The sequence below is a fragment of the Mustela nigripes genome, chromosome 2 (assembly GCF_022355385.1).
Source record: "Mustela nigripes isolate SB6536 chromosome 2, MUSNIG.SB6536, whole genome shotgun sequence".
NCBI classification, from domain to species: Eukaryota; Metazoa; Chordata; class Mammalia; order Carnivora; family Mustelidae; genus Mustela; species Mustela nigripes.
Genome location: NC_081558.1, coordinates 52,764,411 through 52,783,313, shown reverse-complemented (window position 1 = coordinate 52,783,313; position 18,903 = coordinate 52,764,411). Strand labels below are relative to the sequence as shown.

At 42.3% G+C, this 18,903-nt stretch overlaps 1 protein-coding gene across 3 annotated transcripts in view; it reads right to left on the bottom strand.

The window, feature by feature from the left end:
* Window positions 1–18,284, bottom strand: part of ATG7 (autophagy related 7) — a 258,133-nt gene extending 239,849 nt beyond the window's left edge. For 2 of the 3 annotated variants that reach the window (XM_059390338.1, XM_059390340.1), the window contains exons 1-3: window positions 18,227–18,284; window positions 1,303–1,475; window positions 562–616 (exon numbers count right to left, since the gene is read on the bottom strand). In XM_059390338.1, coding sequence (XP_059246321.1) covers window positions 562–616; window positions 1,303–1,462 — 215 coding nt within the window. In that variant the 5' untranslated portion in view covers window positions 1,463–1,475; window positions 18,227–18,284. The remainder of the gene's footprint in view (window positions 1–561; window positions 617–1,302; window positions 1,476–18,226) is intronic. The other variant, XM_059390339.1, reaches the window with a different exon arrangement.
* Window positions 18,285–18,903: the final 619 nt, after the last annotated feature.

The window sequence follows — 18,903 nt, the reverse complement described above, 5'->3', positions numbered from 1 at the left end:
GGTCTGAAAGGATTATGTATATGAAAACACCTGCATAATTAAGTCAATAAATGTCTCTCTTCTCTCCAGCAGTACCTATGGCTCCCAACCAGGGGAAAAAACAAAAAACAAAAAACAAAAAAACCTCTTTGAGAGTGTATATTGTGTTTCTTTGTATAATGCCTTACACAGTGTCTTGTATGTAGAAGTAGCCTAATAAATGTTCACTGATGTCCATGGATAAGCAACTGAAGGAGTAAGTGAAGAAGTATCAATAAGGAATCACAAAATATTAAATAAAATCCAAAGCAGAAGGGCTACTATCTACATCTCAACCAATATAGATGATATTTGACACCTAACAGGCTCTGATAATTACCTGCTGGAAAAAGGTATATCCAATAGTCCTAAGCATCTAGCACTTGTCTCTGGGGGGTACAAGAGAAGTGAAAAGCTGGCCCTGCTTCTGGGGGATCCCCAAAGGTCCCCCTGTGCCTCACCTAAGTTTAAAGTTAAGAATGTTCATTCCTCACAGAAAGCAAACACTTTAGATTTTAAGCCAAAAGAAAAAAAAATACTCACATGTCAAAAGCACTGAACTCCAATGTTAAGCGAGCTGGCAGCCCAGCAGAATCACCTGGACAGAAGCATTATCACATTTTCCATTATGAGTCAGTAACAGCAGCATTCATAACTAAAATGTCTGTGAATAATTTTGTTCTCTTTCTTGAGCCCTAAGTGCCCTGTCCAATTCCTGGTCATCCATATTCAACAGGGACTTAGCAGAAGATGCCAGAGCTTTTCTAAATTGGAAGAATTTGTCCAGACTATAAAAAAAGATTCATTGAGAAAAAAAATTTCCAATCTCCTCCCTCAGCAATTTTAAGTAGTCAGTATTAATTCTTTGGGTTAATAACAGGAGTCTCACTACTCTCTTTTCTTTTCTCTGCGACAGAGGAAAAGAAGTGAAAACGAGTTTGTGTCAAAAGCCAGGAAGTAAAAGGGGATAAAAGGTATGGCACACAGAATATAATCAATGTTACTGTAATAGCACTGTATGGTGACAGAGAGCAGCTACGCCTGTCGTGAGCAGAGCATAATGTATAAACTTGTCAAATCACTATGCTGTAAATCTAAAACTAATGTAGCACTATGTGTAAACGACATCCAAATAAAAATTAATTAATTAAAGACGGTCAGGAAGTAAAATAGAAACCAGTGAAGAGCATGAATTATAAAAGACAAAGGTAGGAAAGCTGACCCTATAGTGGAGGGCAGAGAGCATAACAGAAGATGACGGGATACCGAGTTACTGTCACCCACCATTGTAGTAATAGCCCTTAATGTCCTTGGGACCTTCATCCAGCCGGTACTCATTCAGTTTCCTCTGGGTCAACTCATGCCAGAATCCAACGTCCAAGGCACTGCTAAAGGGAGCGAACTGCAATTTGGACAGCCCAGGATCCCCCGGAGCTGCTGCCATTATTTGCTGCCTACTAGAAAACAAAACAGAACACAGCAAAATAGCACAACATATGGTGAGGGGAAAAAAATTGTAATAAGGCATAACCAAAACAAACAAGCAAAAAATGATGGGAGGTATACAGGCTACCTAAAGATCTAACTGAAAATCACCCTGATTTGGCCTATATTGCTAAGTTTCACCTCCTGACAACACAAATGATTTTCTAAGTAAATCCTTTCTCTTAGGCCTTTCTGACCTTTACCCTCTGGGTATCTCCCTTTCTTGTTCAAGTCAGTCTGATGGCAGCAAAAGTGCTATGCCTTCATAGACATAATCAGAGTCACAGAAATTTTTGTCCTCCTGTGTGGTCCTGGAGAACTTCACACATGCAAAACCCGAGTCCAGCAGGTCAGAAACACAAGGCCAACTATACAAGCTCTGAATTAGAGCTGCACTTGAGCACCCCCTGCCCCTGCTGAGGAGAGAATGAACAAATTTCTGCCCACCTAACCTGAATTTTTTTTACATCCCATCTTTTATCTTTTAAATGCACGGAAAATTTGCATTTTACTGTATATACATATTTTAATATTTCATTCTCCCCCTGAAATCATCAAATAAATGTGACCCTCCTGGCAATCAGGCATGCCCACACTGTAACTCTCCTACTCCTGCATGCACACTCAGGGGGACACCACTGCCAGCTGGAGAAGCACAATACTAGAGGACCTTGGTATTTCCAAAAAGCAGAAGTGGGGGAGGTCTCTTCACTTTCCACTCTAACTTCCCTATGACCAGACAGAGTAATATTTCTGCAGCAGAATGTATGAAGAGTCACATTAGATGACAACAGTTCACATCAACCACATCACAGTTTTGAGCCAAGATTATTACATAGCTTTCTGTTTTCCAAACTTGTTGGATTTGGGAATTAAGATCTAGCAAGCTTTCGGGTGCCTGGGTGGAGCCCCAGGTCGGGCTCTCTGCTTAGCAGGGAGTTTGCATCTCCTTCTCCCTTAGTGTGCATGCATGCACATGCTTTCTCTCTCTCTCTCTCTCCCTCTCTCTCTCATAAATAAAATCTTTTAAAAAGAGAGAGATAACAAGCTTTTGACTGATAATAACTAGATGATAAAGTGCAAAGTTAGCACTACATGAAAATGCTAAAATTCCAGGAGGAGAGGAGTATGGAGTAGGGAGGAAGTCTCAGAGAAGGTGCTCTTTAAAACTCCCCACCGCCTTAGTATGCATTCTCAGTATCATGCGTTAGACAATGCCTGACCCGAGGTTTTCAAACTTTCCCCACCTTGAGGGCTTATTAAAAACTAAAGATGAAGCGACACCTCGGTGGCTCAGTCAGTTAAGTGTCTGCCTTCAGCTCAGTTCATGATCTCGGGGTGCTGGGATGGAATCCCTTATCGGGGTCCTTGCTCAGTGAGGAGCCTACACCTCCCTCTGCCGGTTTCTCTCTCTCCCTCTGACAAATAAATACATAAAATCTTAAGCAAAACTAAACTAAACAAAACAAGACTAAACTGAGGATGCCTGGGCTCCAGCTACTGGAGAGAAGGGAGGATGAGGGTGACCAGGAGTCCCCAGGTTTGACTAGTACCCAGGCAGGTCTGATTCAAGTTTGGTACTACTTGATGGGTTCAGGCCACTGGCACTCTTACTTTTGGAGGGCCCACCTCTTAACCATTTCAAATATATTTAAATGTAGCCTCATCCCATATTAAATAATTTCTGGCTTTTAATTATTTGAAAGGCTTTTTATAATTCTGTACTCTCAGAATGTTCATCTCTTTCCAGGTCACATCTATTTCCATTGGCCCAGGGAAAGCTTATGGATCCCATGCACTGAGACTTCAGTGCCCAAAGGAGAAACAGACCCTCATATAGGTGATCTGGGGGCTTCGCACTGAGAAACGTGGGTCTAGAATACCCAAATGGCTTCCTCCAATCATTCCCTTCTACTCTTCCTCCACAATATTTTCTGTTATTAGTTTTTGAAAGAATCCATGCTCAGCCCTCTCCTTGGTCTGTAAGTTTTCTCAAAAGCAAAATTATTCATTATCTTTTTTTTAAAGATTTATTTATTTGTTTATTTGACAGAGAGAGAGAGGGAGAGATCACAAGTAGGCAGAGAGGCAGGCAGAGAGAGAGAGAGGAAGGGAAGCAGGCTCCCGGCTGAGCAGAGAGCCCGATGTGGGACTCGATCCCAGCACCCTGAGATCATGACCTGAGCCAAAGGCAGCGGCCTAACCCACTGAGCCACCCAGGCGCCCCAAAATTATTCATTTTCTACATTAATTTCTATTTATATGCCAGTGAACTTTAGGACTATATTTCTAGAGAGCTAACCTCCAAACAAACAGTTGACCTTTGAATAACACAGGTTTGAACTGCACGAGTCCACACCTACATGGAGCTTTTTCCAATAAGGTACAGTACTATAAATGTATTTTCCTTAAGGTTTTCTTAATAGTATTTTCTTTTCTCTAGCTTACTTTAAGAATACACACTATAATACATATAATCTAGTTGTTTGTGTTAATCGACTATGTGTTAATGCTATGTGTTAATCGACTATTGATGTTATCAGTAAGGCTTCTGGCCAAGAATAGGCTATAAGTAGTTAAGTTTTGAGGAGTCAAAAATTATACATGGATTTGACTATGTGGGGGTTGGCACCCCTATCCCCCACATTGTTCAAGAGTCATCTGTATGTTTTAAAGCCAAGACTTGGATTTCTCACAGACAACTCAAGTTTGGCAAACCCCAAACTAAACATTTCTTTTCTTTCTTTCTTTTTTTTTTTTTTAAAGATTTATTTATTTATTTATTTGACAGAGAGAGAGAGATCACAAGTAGACAGAGAGGCAGGCAGAGAGAGAGGGAAGCAGGCTCCCTGCTGAGCAGAGAGACCGATGCGGGACTCGATCCCAGGACCCTGAGATCATGACCTGAGCTGAAGGCAGCGGCCTAACCCACTGACCCACCCAGGCGCCCTAAACATTTCTTTTCCCAAAATTCTGCCTATTTCCCAGTATGTCCTAGTTAACTTAATAGTACCAACTATATCCGAGGTCAAAACCTCAAAGTCATCTTCAGTTTTCCTATTTTTCACATTCAGTAAATCAGTAATTGTTAGAAGCTAAACCTTAAATGGGCCTCTGGAATGAGATGCAGGTGACAGCTACAGAGCATTGACCAGGACGAGGCACTGCAGCAGGGCATGCACCTGAATTTACTCCTCTCGAAAGCCCTAATAAGTGACAGTTCCGGTTTTACAGAGGAAGAGACCGAGGTTCAGAGAGGTAAGAAGTCCACAGAAGGACATACAGGTAGGAAAGTGCAGTGAAGTGGGGAGGGAGAGGATCCAAATTCCATATGCCCATATTCTTCATGCAATTTTGTGCTTCCTGTATCCAAGTCAGCCTCCCTTCTCTCCTCCATCCCGCTGCACAGGTCAGGCCCACTATCTCATACCTCAGCTCCTGAGTTAACATGCTCACAGGTCACTGCCTTTGTCTTCTTCAATGCTTTCCACTATTCTGTCTTCAAACAAGACATCTATGTTGCTACTGGAACTGATTTGCACTGGCACTCCCTTGTTTAAACAAACAAAATCTTACCAGCTTTACCCCCAGAAAGAGTAAGGTGTCAACACTGTCTCAGCTTGCTTGTTTCCCAGCCTTACGCCTTTCCCTCGGAAACCTCTCCCCATCTCTACCATGAAAACTCCTTCTCATCTATTAAGATTTTTTATGAAGCTCTCATTAACTAACACCCACAGTCAGTGGGCATCAATGGGTCCCTTCTCTGTGATGACAGATGAAAACTTCATTAGGGCGTTTGCCATCACGAATCATACTTGCTTTTTTGATTATATGGTTTTCAAAACTTTTTAAATAATAGCAGTAGTAGGGGTGCCTGGGTGGCTCAGTGGGTTAAGCCGCTGCCTTCGGTTCAGGTCATGATCTCAGAGCCCTGGGATTGAGTCCCACATCGGGCTCTCTGCTCAGCGGGGAGCCTGCTTCCTCCTCTCTCTCTGCCTACTTGTGATCTCTCTCTGTCAAATAAATAAATAAAATCTTTAAAAATAATAATAATAATAGCAGTAGTAGTAATAACTATTCTAATTGAATTTTTATTCTGCGCCAAGCACTAAACATTTTACACATTATCTTAGGACAAGCTCAAAGTGATTGCATTATGCCTAATTTATAGAAGAGAAATGGAGGCACTGAGGTATCAAGTAACTTGCCCAAAGTGACTCAGTTAGGAAGGAAAAGAGCTGAGATTATAATCCACGTTGATTAGCTTCAAAGCCCCAACTCTCTCATCACTATATCTGTACTGCCTCGAAGGGAGACACCCCTTTTCAGAACCTTTTTATTGCCTATCAGCCACACATATGTGAAAAAACCATTTTGAAAAACATTTTCATACTAACTTACTCTCCAACAGAGTCAAAAGAAAAAGGTCATAGCCAGAGTAATCATCCACTATGGAAGGAAATCAACACAGCAGCAGACAGTGGTACAAATGGATCTCTGAAAGCCTCTGTGTGATGGGTCATCAGGCTCCTACACGCTTTAGTCATCCACAACTTACTCTTAAAGGTCAGTGGTAACTCATCATCATTTGGATGACCCGATGAGGTCATCAAGATGGAATTTTGCCAGTGCCAGAGATGAAAGAGAAGACTCTCTCCTATACCACACATCAACAGCTGGGAAAAAAATGACTCAGGAAGACCACTCACAAGATGACAGATGGGCATACTAACAAAGTGATATGCATAAGAGACACATCCTTTAAACATTTTCTGACTTATTTGAGCCTTTAGAAATTTCAAACAGAACCCAAGAGCCTATTTCACAAGAGAAAGTGGTTGGTATTCAGCCACTGAACTACTGCTTGACAGGCTAAGAAAACAGAAAGGTCCTCAGCAGCAGCAATATGTGATGAGGACATTGCTGGAAACATCTGAAGAGCACACTCAAGTATAACTGCATCATTTAAGAACCCATACATCTGTGTCACATTGCCATCTCCTTAAGCTGGAAGGGAAGATCTAAGGAAGTAATGATCAGAATGGAATTCTGGAAGGAGTAGTGAGTTATAGGTACAAAGTTATTTGTCACTAACCTAGATCCAAACAGCACCTGTTTCCTTAAAAAAAATGATGTGCCTGTACAACCCTAGACAGCACAAGGTGAGAATTCTGGCCTCTGCTTTGCTTAGAAAGTTAAAGATTTTATCTACCATACTTCAACACTACAAACAGACATAATCAAGGAAGGAAACTGACAGGGGCATCAATATAAGTGTGGTTCAACTTCATTTCTAACTATTTCTATCACATTCAGGATGTGAAACCTGGGAGTTACACAAAATGGGATTGTGTCACTTCCACTGAAAAAGAGAGGCTTTGATGAGGATTCAACACTGTCATGAGCAAGAATCCCAGCAGTAGCCAAAATATCCAGTCAAGATTTAACTTAAATAGCAGGTGGGTAAATACAAACTCTGGGGCTGTGTGTACCACCCAAACGTGGTGCAAATTTCAGACTTTATGAAAATAAAACTAAGTCACACTCAGCAACTTATACAAAGTAGGAGCTCATAAAACACCAATGTCTGAGTACTTGCCAAAAGTGTTTTTTACAAATGGTCCTAAACCTTGGGTAGTGCTGTTCTTTAAAGTCAAATCCCCACAGGAAATGGGTGACAATGGTTGCCTCCCAAGAAAGCGACATAGAGTCAGGAGACAAGAGTGTAGAGAGACTTATTTTCACTGTATGGCCCTATTCTCTCTGAATTTGTGTTCAAAATTCAATGAATTTTGTGTATGTGGAATAATAATAGAGAAATAAATAAAATAATTAAAGAAAAAGTCCCAACCCAAAGGCAAGACAGGGAATGAAAGGCACCCAAGACTACCAGCATAGCAGCTTTAATTCCAAGAAACAACACCTGAGAGATCCCTGGTGCAAACCATGTCTTACTCATCTTTCTTCAGCCCTCAGCACACTGCCTAGACTATATTAGGAGCGCAGTAAATGTTGACACACAATAATAGTCCTCTTCCCCCAAAAAAGGCCAATAGATGGATCCTATAATGAGACAAATTACAGCAGACTTTAAATATTACTAATAGCCTGAACTGTCCAAATAAGAAACAGATTGGCTGGAGAGATAATGAATTTTCCATTAGTGGAAGTGTCCGAGCATATATTAGATGATTATTTGCCAAGTCATATTGTACAAAGGATTACTGTATCAGGCAGTCAGATGAGATCAGGGTTTTGGCAGGCTTTTTCTGAAAAGGGCCAGATAGTAAATATTTTAGTCATTGCATGCCAAAACAGTTTCTGTCATAGTTTCTTCTCCTTTTTTACAATGCTTGAAAAACGTAAAAACAATCCTTAGCTCATGGACTGCATACACACAAAAAGGCCTTGGTCAGGATCTGACCTGAAGGCTGCAGTTTGAGGACCCTCGGACTAGACGATCTTCCACACCCGTCATTTGGTGAAGCAGTCCGCAAGGCCACAGTTGCTGTTCTACAGTAGAAACCCTGTAATGTTGCAAATACATCTTTATGAACTGGAAAACCAAGTCTACACAGAACACTCACACATATGTGAGCATCAGTAAGCTACCATGAAGCCCAATTAATATTTACTGAAGCTCAGAGCATCTGGGTGGCTGACTTGATTTCAGCTCAGACCATGATCTCAGGATCCTGGGATCGAGCCCCACATAGGGATATTAGCTCAGTGGGGAGTCTGCTTGGGATTCTCTTTCCCTCCCCCTCTGCCCTCCCCATGCTCTCTCTCAGATAAATAAATAATGCCATTAGTGGCATGTCACATACAAAACTGGCATATTCCCACACATCTGATGTTTCCTACTTTTTCCTGGACCCCTACTACTACCTTCCAACTTTTCTGGAGCCACCTTGGTGGCCCCACCGCTCCTCACCTCTGACTTGATGCTGAAGAAGCATCAAGCTGCTTAGTGCTCCCCTCACATACCTGCTGTCCTGCCTCCTCAACTCTGAACAAATAGCTAGCTGTCTAAAAGACACCCTTGTCCCTGTGACTGACGCACTTGTCAAAATCCAGCTCAGAGGTTATCTGCTCCAGAAAGCGTTCCCAGAGCTGCCCTTCACTCTCCTTACTCTGTTTGCTCTTCTCCATTGGCTACAGTTAATCACTTCTTCTCTGAGCTACCTCCACGTTTAGTATTATTGTCCAGCTCTTCTCTGATCTGTCTACCCCCGTCAATCTGATTGTAAACTCTAAAGCTACAGATCCTGGATCATATTCCTCTCAATATACCATAGTCTCTTGCACAGTGGCTCTCAAACGTTACTAAGATGAGTTCTAGAAACCTTTTTATGGGTACCTTCTATAAGAGAAGCAAGAGAAAGAAATAAGCCAGGCTTCTGCAATTGGGAAGACAAAGCTCATTACCACGGAATGTGGTGATTAGAGTAAGAAATCATGAACAACATATGGAAATAGTCCATATACTCAGAAGGTCTCTAAACCTATTGTTTCTTTTTTTTTAGGACTAAGACCTTAGTAGGCAAGAGATATGCATATACAAATCAATTGAAGTGAAACCTTATTCAAAAAATTACAAAATTAGTAAAGAATAGATCTTTCTTCCTGAAAATATTCCCAGGGTACAGGAGTTAAAAGCTTACATTCACAGTCACAAAGTAACTTTCCACAAAAAAATGATTAATTTCAAAGGAGAGAAAAAGTCACTTTACAGTGACAAAATCTGGCAGACACCATCTTCATGGAGGGAATAAAGTTAACAGCAGCATCAGTGGGACGAACAGACATACATGCTATCTGATGGAATGCCACGAAAAGCACAAACATCTACAGCACTCGGCTAAAAACATGACTTGGAGCTCAGTGAGAGGAAATGTCAGGTAAACCCTAACTGAAAAATATTCCATACAATGACTGAGACTGGCTTATAATCTTCCGAAGTGTCAAGGTCTTAAAAGTCAAGGGAAGACTACAGAATTGTTCCAGAGTAAAAGAGAAAGACATGATGACTGAGGGCAACATGTGATCTTGGGTTGACACTCTGCTTCTATAAATGTTGCTACTGAGACAAAATCTGGATGTGGTCTCTGGGAGAATGGTATATGAAAGGTCTTTGTCTTATTCTTGTAAGGTTTTTTGCAAGTTTGAAACTGTTCCAAAATAAAATATGAAGACAATTTTAATGCCTGCACACACCTAGCCTATGTTACATTCAGCAGGCAAAACCAATTAACATGATAGAAGTTAGAAGAGTAATTATAGGCTGGGGTGGGGCTAATGACTGGGAAGGGGAAATAAGAAGCCTTCTGGGAAGCTGGACATATTCTATATACCTTGGGCTGGGAGCTGGTTATAGGGCACATATATATGTGAAAACCCATGAGCTATAGATCTATGGTTAGTGCACTTTACTATATGTATACTATACTTAAAGAAAAAAAAAAAAAGAGAGACACCAGTATTCAAGCTACCATGACCCTACAAAGAACCTTCCTGTATTCATTTAATGGTTAACAGATGACCTATTTAAATCTAGCTTTGGTGAAAAGAAATTCATTGCTCTAAATAAGGCTAAACGAAGTATCATTTCCATAAATTTCCCTGGCATCTGTTTTAAAGAAGCTAAAGAAGGAAATATTTTGGCTTTGCTGCTTAGATAATTAATTGGAGCAGGAAGGCTCCCTGTTGAGTCTGTCCAACTGGTCTCCCTCTGGTGGGGGGCCAACAGGATTGGACACAGCAAATATTAAGCCAGTATAGGATTTTTGTAAAAATGAAGAAGTAAAATTGGTAGAAGATAAACAACAATCATGGTGATAAAACAAACTTGTCTTCAGGGAAACTAGACCCTTGGAGGGACAGCAGAAAAAGAGACCAGCCTCAATGTACTAAAAAAACGCCTTGCTATCACTTTCCACCTATTTTCATTGGGTTTTTATTTGTCTGCTTTGGGAGGGCAGGGGACTTTTAATGGTTCAGAGAAGGGAGGCTAAAGTGATAGCAATTGGGGGTCTGGTCTTCAGATAGACCCAAGTGTGAGTTCCAGTTCCAACTCTCACTGGCTGAGGAACCACGGGCAAGGAACTTCATCCCCTGTGCCTTGATTTCTCATCTGCAAAATCAGGATAATTGTACCCAAGCCCTGAGGTTGTTGGGAGGGCTAAATGAGAAAGTGTGTGATGTGCCTGTTCCAGTGCCTGGCACAGTCAGCAGTCAATTAATGGTACGGCTATTAGTTCTTGTCAACACATCCTCCCACGTTAGCCAACAGCATCTGACTAATGTGGTTGCCCTTCCCCATACTCACTATGAAAATTTTCTCTGCCTCCAACACACCTCATTGAAGCCTCCCCTCCCTCAAAGGAGCACTGCAGTCACAACAGAGGTTTAATTAAAATGGAACGGATGGTCTCCTGCTATAGGTCATCAAGAAGTCCAGAGGAGTAAGTTCTAAGGGTTAGGAGCACTTTGTGTTCAGTTTCCCTGAGGCCGTGTGGGACCATTCACTTAGCAGAAGTGCCAGAATAACTGCAGTCTGGCCCCAAAGTACCTTCTCTGGGCCAAAATGGAGCACAAAGAGCAGACTTCTGTTCTCGTTCTCCCAGCTGCGAGCTCTGGCAGTCATTAAAATAAGCACCAAACCATATGGCCAAGTCCTACTGACAAACAGAGTATATTCTTAGCTGCTGATGGGTTAAAAAAAAAAAAAATGAGGTGGAGACGGTCAGGAGTGGGGAGAGGGCCCCTTTGGCATATGGAGCCAATGCATGGTTTGTCAACTAATAATGCTTTGTGAGTTCATGAGTTTTGGAAATAATGTGCAAGGCTGCCAAAGAGGGAGGTTTACAAGCCCTCCCTTCCAAAAGGAGGTGGGGCAAAGTTCCAAACTTCGAAGACAGATTAGGCTTAACCAGAAGACGAAAACTCAGGACTCCTACAGGGGAACCAGCTGGATTCAGAAGCCTCGATTCCTTTTAAAAAATCACATCAGAGTCAAGATGCCCTTGAGCCAAACCGATGTCTCCACAAGACACCAAGTCATCTAAAATGGCTCTTTTTATGATTGTACTGTGAAGTGGTCACAGCTGATCACATACGCAGAGAAGATAACTGCTATTGCAGATGAGTGGTCTCCCTCGTTCCACATATGCCACCTTTACCCCTACAAATCGACATTATTTGCTTCTTCAAGAAGTCAATCAGAGAACTGACAGTCACCTCTAAACTCTTCAAACTATAACCTTCATTCTCACTGGCTACTTGTGCAAGTTGTTTTTCTTTGGTTTTCCTTCTGCTTTAATAACCTTAAGCTTCACACACACTCTGTTCTTGTTCAGCCTGTTTTTGAGAGTGGGTCCACTGGCTACCAGCACTGTAGGGCGTCCAAACCTAGGAGGGAGAGGTAGTGACAGCTGTAAAAGCTGAGAAGGCCTGTGAGAGAGGAGAGACAATACAAGGAAGATGGAGACTGGTTGCCTGCTTTTGAATCCTTTTTGTTACCTGTACCAATCAACAGTGTCACTTTGCTCCATTCTGTATATGAGGGACAGCCACCTGGATTCACCTGAATCACTGTGGAGCCCTGTGTCAACCAACAAGTAAAATCTGTGATACTTTCCTGAAAGCTGGCTGAGTTATGGAGGCTAGCTTCTGAATAACAGAGGCTCTGTGGTTTTCAGTTTCAGTGATATTTAAGGAGTCCTGGAAAAGGAAGAGGGACTGAAAGATTGGGCCAAGCCAATACTTGATACCAGATATTCAAAATACTGATTTCCAAAGATGAGAATAGGGTTGGATTCTACATCCCACTGGACAGAGATTTTGCTCCCAGGAGGGGTGTCATGTGGGCCTTTCTAGATCACGTGGCACTTTTGTACAATTAGGAAACTGCAACCCTTCCTCAAGACGATTTACTTCCTTCCCTTAGAAAATTGCTGTAATACACTGATAGGTTGGCTCAAGACATTTTACCCTTTATTGCCAGAAAGTTGGTGCTACAAAAACAAACCCATCATGCCTATGGCCTATACAAAACACCCCTCAGGTGTGGCCTCTTACTCAGTGTACAACTTGGTACAACCGAATGAAGCAGTTCCAAGTAATTATAAGAGGCCATTACGGTTTAAGAATAAGTCATAACAGATTAACAGCACTTCTTTCTTGATCAAAGAACCCCAGACATAGGACTTAGGATATCTGGACTTCAGCAAGGTTTCTGACAAGAATGCTCCAAATATCCTAGTAGACAAGATGAAGATGTCATAACTGGATATACTGACATAATCAGAGGGATCAAAAACTGGTAAAGTAGTCTTATCCAAAAAATGTTGGTTAAGGTATGAACTGATGTTAATAAGGAGCTAATAGGTGTTCATTGGCTCATTCTTTGGTTTTGCCCAATTCATTTTTATTTGTCTGTGTGGACAAATATTCATCAGTATTTACTAAGTATTTCATGTGTGCTGAATCCTGTGTTAGGGGTCTGGAACAAGGAAACAGACACAGAAATCACATAAACAAATATTTTAAATAAGGTATAGTTACCGCATTTTACCAATAACCTGGATAATGATAAAGGTTTGCTTATCAATTCTATACACGACATTAAGCAGGAAGGAATAGGTAATATAATGGATAATAAAAGTTCAGAATAAAAAAGGTTCTGACCAGCTGATATAACAGGCCTATTTTAGTAGGACTAAAAACTTCATAGAGGTAAACATAGGGTCTTAAATCTAAGTAAAAAAAAAAAAAAATTGGACAATGCAGCTGATACACTGGAGGCAGTACGGTAACGGAAGGACCTAGCTTCATAAGCCAGAGACACCTGAGTTAAAAATCCCACCTCTGCTACATCTAGCCACACAACCTTGGGCAAGTCATTTAATTTCTCTGAGTCTGTTTCCCCACTTATAAGATGGGACATCAACCGTGTATAGTTGTATCACTGTGTGGATTCAACTATAAAATGCATGTATCTGACACAGGAGGTACTCAAAAACATAATTAATGTTTCCAATAAAATGTGTCAGAGACAGAGGGATTTCCACTTAGTTATTCCCTCAATAAACTTCAATACAGTATGTACAAGTTCTTGTGCTATATTTTAGCATTTAACGGCAAAAAGCTAAGGTCTTTGCATTTTAGGATCTAAGTTTTGAGGGTCAGACAGACTAGGAATGACAGTATAACAATCTGTATAAAACTAGTGCTGCAGAGTATAAGTGTTTGTACAGACTGTTAAGGGAGGAGGAAGGAGAGGTACCTAAATTAGACGGAAAAAGCAGGGATTTATATTTTAGTAAAGATCGGTATTTTAGAAAGGGCACTTCAGTACCACTAAGGGCCAGACAGGGCAAGCAGCTCAGAGGCCATGCAGGTATAGAGAAAGAAGTGAGAAGAGCCCAGACTAAGGCAGTAGGAGAGAAAATGGAGGGGGAAATGTGTTAAGAGATATCAAAGAAGGAGAATCTGTAGAACTCTGATGACTACCTGGGACGGGATGAGAGAGAAAAGTCCAAGATGACTCCAAGGCTTTGGCTTGAATGACTAAATGGAAGGAGGAGAATGAGTCAGAATGGATGTAGAAAGAACTGTAGGAGGGAAGCTGATGAGCTTCACTTTGGACTGAGTTTGAGGACTGGTTCTCAGGAGAGATCCCAGCTCAGGGCACAGAACAGGGGTCTTTGGCACACTAAGTGGGAACTGAAGTTGGGGGTGAGAAGAGCACAGAGTATAAGGCAGAGCCTTGGCGAAAACTAGCATGTAAGGGACAAAAGGAGGAAAAAAGGATACAATGGATACAGGGGAAACAGCCAGAGAGATAGCACAAAGCAGGAGTGGTTTTCATAAATGAAGCAATATATCAGCAATATCAGATGTGCTCAGAATTCAAGACAAGGAAGGAAAAAATGTTCAGGAGTTTTGGTAACACAGAGGTGTGAAGACTAGGGAGAGCAATTTTGGAGGACCTGTGGGTGGAAGCAGGATTTTAGTGAATGACGACTTCAGGAAGTCAAGAAATGTGGTTGGGAAGAGGTGGTGTGATGACAGAAGTTAACAGGAAAGTGTTCTGTTTTTCCCAGATATTTAAATGAGAAGAGATGGTTAAGCAGGAAAGAAACAGAATAAATGATGGAACCAAGTCCTAAGGAAAAGAAGGAGATGGAATCTCAGCACAAGTAAAAGAATTAGCCTTAAACATATTTCTTTCACAAAATTAGGCAAAGTTATACGGTCAGCTGGAGATAAGTTTGTAAGTGATAGCAGTTGAGGAGTCTTAACTGATGGTTGCAACTTAGTGAAGTCAAAGGCAAGGTTAGGAAGCTGGGAGAGGAATGAAAATCTGAAAGACAAGGAGGAGATGGGCAAGAGAGCCGTCCAAATGCAGATGGGGAGTGCCAAGTAGCACCAGGAGCCCACAGCATGATAGTGGACAGGATGTGTCTACAACAAAGACTGGGGGTGGGGCGGGGTGGTGCTCAGGTCACCACAAAAGAAGTACAGCCCTGGTCTGTATGGTCAGACTCCCCAAGGAAAAAGATCTTCTTTTACATACCACACTCTCAAAGACAGACTGTCAAACAGGATAAGTTCAAGGGAGGGTAATCACAACAAAGGTGTGAGAAAACTCCAGAGGTGATCACCTGGGGTTGGCCTGACACCGAGTTGTTGGTACCCAGTCTTCCAGGACCGTGGGGTTGTATAATGTCTACTGGGTAACAAAGCAGCATCTCATTATTCTCCCTCAAATACACAACCAGGCCTTACACTAGAGATAGGTAGAAGGATCAGGAAATAGAAAAAAGGAGGAGGAAGGCATTTCAGAACTTCACTTCCCATGGGTCAAAGTGGAGAAAAGAGGCCATTTGGACTTTCAAATAAAATCTCAGAGGCGATCAGGGATAACAAATCAAGGACCACTAATCAAAGAACTTTGTTATTACTTACATCCACACACAGGATCCATCCCCTCCATCCCATATCCCAATTCATCTTCCTCCTCTCCCCATGTGGTGTTATCTATGGTGGTAACTATCAGTCCAGCAAACCCTTTCCTTTGTCCCTTAAACCCACCCATCTGTCTCCCTCCACACAGCCACTGCCTTGGTTCAGGCCTCCCTCCTCTGCCACCTGGACCAAAGCAACAGTGTCCTCACTGGTTTCCCTGTGGCCCTACCCTGTCCAGTGTAATCACCATGGAACCGTCTGGGTACTTTAAAATAGATGAGAGCATGTCACACCCTGTTTTAAACTTTCACTGCCTCAGCTCTCCAACACCATACCTTCAAGAAAGTCCAGAAATCTTAGCATGGCAATATTAACAGTTAGTTCATCATTTACCATCTACCAACATCAAGCAGGTAACATAAAGCATTCAATTCTCACAGCAACCCTGGAAGGTTGGCTTATGTGAGGAAACTGAAGTTTAGAGTGATTGCCTAAGGTCTCAAAACTAGTTCAATGGCAAAGCCAGCATAGGTACACAAGTAACTTATATTCCAAAATCTGTGTTCTTAATTATGTATTATACAATCTCATGTTGCCCACAAAGCCCTTTGTGATCTGCCTCCTGCTTACCTTTCCACATTCATATCTTAGCCTGGGTGAACTACCTGCAAGTACATCTGCTCACACCATTCCCAATGTCTGCAATTCATCCCACCTCCACTCCTCTTCTCCTAACTATTCTTGCTCATCCTTCAGGCCTATGGGCAATATGTCCTCACAGAAGCCTTCTCTGATGCCTCAGCCTGACTTAACAATTGCTCTAAGTCCTCCTCTGGCAAATCTCAATAGCTTCATACCATAGTGCTGTGGTCTATCTCCCTGACTTAAAAAATAACTCCCTGAGGCCAGAGATGTGCATCTTGACTGAGAGCCCTGTACTTAACTCCTTAAAGAATTTCAAAATCATGTCACATGAGGGTTAGGGAGGAGCTGGCCAAGAAAAATGGAAGGGGAAGCAGCGATGTTTTATGTTTTATGCAGAAGCAACAGGAGCAAAGGGTCACAAGTGAGACACAACCTGTAAACAGTTTAACAAGACCAAAGCACAGAGGGATGGAGAAACAATTAGGCAATATGAACTTTCACAAGACTGGCTTTTTCTTCATTCGCATGTTAGCTCCAAAGTCATCTCCTCAGAGAGTGCATCTCTGACTAGCTAGATTTTTTACTAGCTCCCTCCGCTTATCCCCAGTTACTCTCCATCACATTACTGTTTCTTTTTTCTAGGGTCCAACAGGATCTGAAACACCTACCATCCACTAAAAGCACTATCTTATTAACAATTGCCACAACTGCCACCACCACGATCAAAAGGTATGCTCCATGAACAGCACCTCTACATCAGCGGTGCTTATAGTGATGCCTTGAACATAACAAAATTCTCAGTTGTTGTAGCATATACTATGGGTAAATAAATTAAATGTGCTCAGCCTGGAGAAGAAATGGTGTGAAGCAGAAGATAAACTAGCAACTTTCAAAGGTGTGTGCGCAATAAAGTGGAAGGGAGAGCCCAAGGGCCTGAAAGAGGGAAAATGAGCTGAGATTATGGGGTAGCCGCTTTCAGCTCAACATATGGCCTAAGTCAAAGCTAGGGAAAGACCAAACAACAATAACCAGAAATAGTGAGTTTTCTACCACTTAAGAAACTTAACCTGTGGGCAGGGGTGTCACAAAAGAAATCCAAGTATTCAATGGGAAAGGGAACCTGGGACCCAGAGGCCTGAAACTGGCAATCACAGATATGCCGGGTTCCAGCTGTAGTTTAAAAACATCTTTTTAAAATTGGTTTTGAAAAAACTGTAGTCGTCAGTGTTTAAAAATCAAGAGATTACACAAGTGCAACACACGAGTTTTGTTTTCATTTCTCCAACTTCATACATGTTAGTGCTGTGCTCATAAGCTCAATTCAGTAAAAATACGTTTGACTCTGTTATGACAATATATTTCTTACACCTACATTTACCTTACCTGACTGAATAAGCATTAAACTTTGTAACCCTGGGTCAAACTGAAGAGTAGAGAATCTTAGCTCAGAAAGCCCTTATAAAAAACTGGCTTCACGGGCGCCTGAGTGGCTCAGTGGGTTAAGCCGCTGCCTTTGGCTCAGGTCATGATTTCAGGGTCCTGGGATCGAGTCCCGCATTGGGCTCTCTGCTCAGCAGGGAGCCTGCTTTCCTCTCTCTCTGCCTGCCTCTCTGCCTACTTGTGATCTCTCTGTGTCAAATAAATAAATAAAATCTTTAAAAAAAAAAAAAAACTGGCTTCACTTAACGCCCTCGCTTCACAAACGACATCATCACTCCCATTTTACAGATGAAGGAAGAGAGGCTCAGAGAGAGGTGACATGCCAGAGTCACAGAGCAAATGCAGGCAAAGCCAGAATAAGAACCCTGCCGTCCTATCTCCGGTATCCCAACACCGAAGATTCAGAGGATTCCTTGCCAGACGACAGGAGGGGCTGACATAGGACACTAGGAGCTTTCTAGTCAGAAGACCCCGAACTGAACAATTCCCGGGGATGTGGCTGGAGAAGGAGGGTGAGAGCCGGAGTCAGTGACTCCCCGGAGAAGGGAGGATCCTGAAATCCACCAAGACTTTCGCCCACACTGCCGAGCTCGCCCCTTCCCACCAGGGCCTCCAAAACTCAACCCACAGGACCCCCCACACTCCCTCACCTGCGCGGCTCACTTACCGCCGCTCAACTTCCGGCAACCACGGCGTCGTCCGCAGCGCGCGCCCCGATGACGCAATATAGCCCCGCCCGCCCGTTCTCCAGGGTTAGTGGTGCGCCTGCGCACACGGAGGCGCGGGCCAACCTGGTAAATGAGCCCCTAGCACCGGGCTGAGTGGGAGGAACTTGAGTTGCAGCGAAGGCGGAGCGTCAGCAGGTGGGCGAGTCTCCCTGATGAGAGATGAGCTAGTTTATTAGCTGTGGCAATGTGTATACGCCAGTCATGCTTTGAAAAAAAACTGCTCCACGTTCTCTCTTTCGATTTCAGAGCATGACAGGAATTATTATCATTTCCGTTTTCAAGGAGAGGCAGCTTTAAACGTATCCTAGGTGCCATTAAGGAGACAGGTGTGGAGACAGATGAGAATTTTAACAGGTAAAATCTCATGAAGGTCGTCAGTGATTAACCTGTTCTTTCTAAACCAAATATTATTCTCATAGCTTCCTGCTGTCAATGGGATGAAGTTACTCCTTCCAAATTATTTATCGCGCATTTCCAATGTGCCAAGCATTTGTCAGATATTGAAGACACAATAGTGAGTATAAACTTCATGTGACATATAAGGCCATTCAGTTCATAAGGAATGAAAGTGACTCAGATGTAGATCAATAGATTCATAATGATTAGAGTAATTACA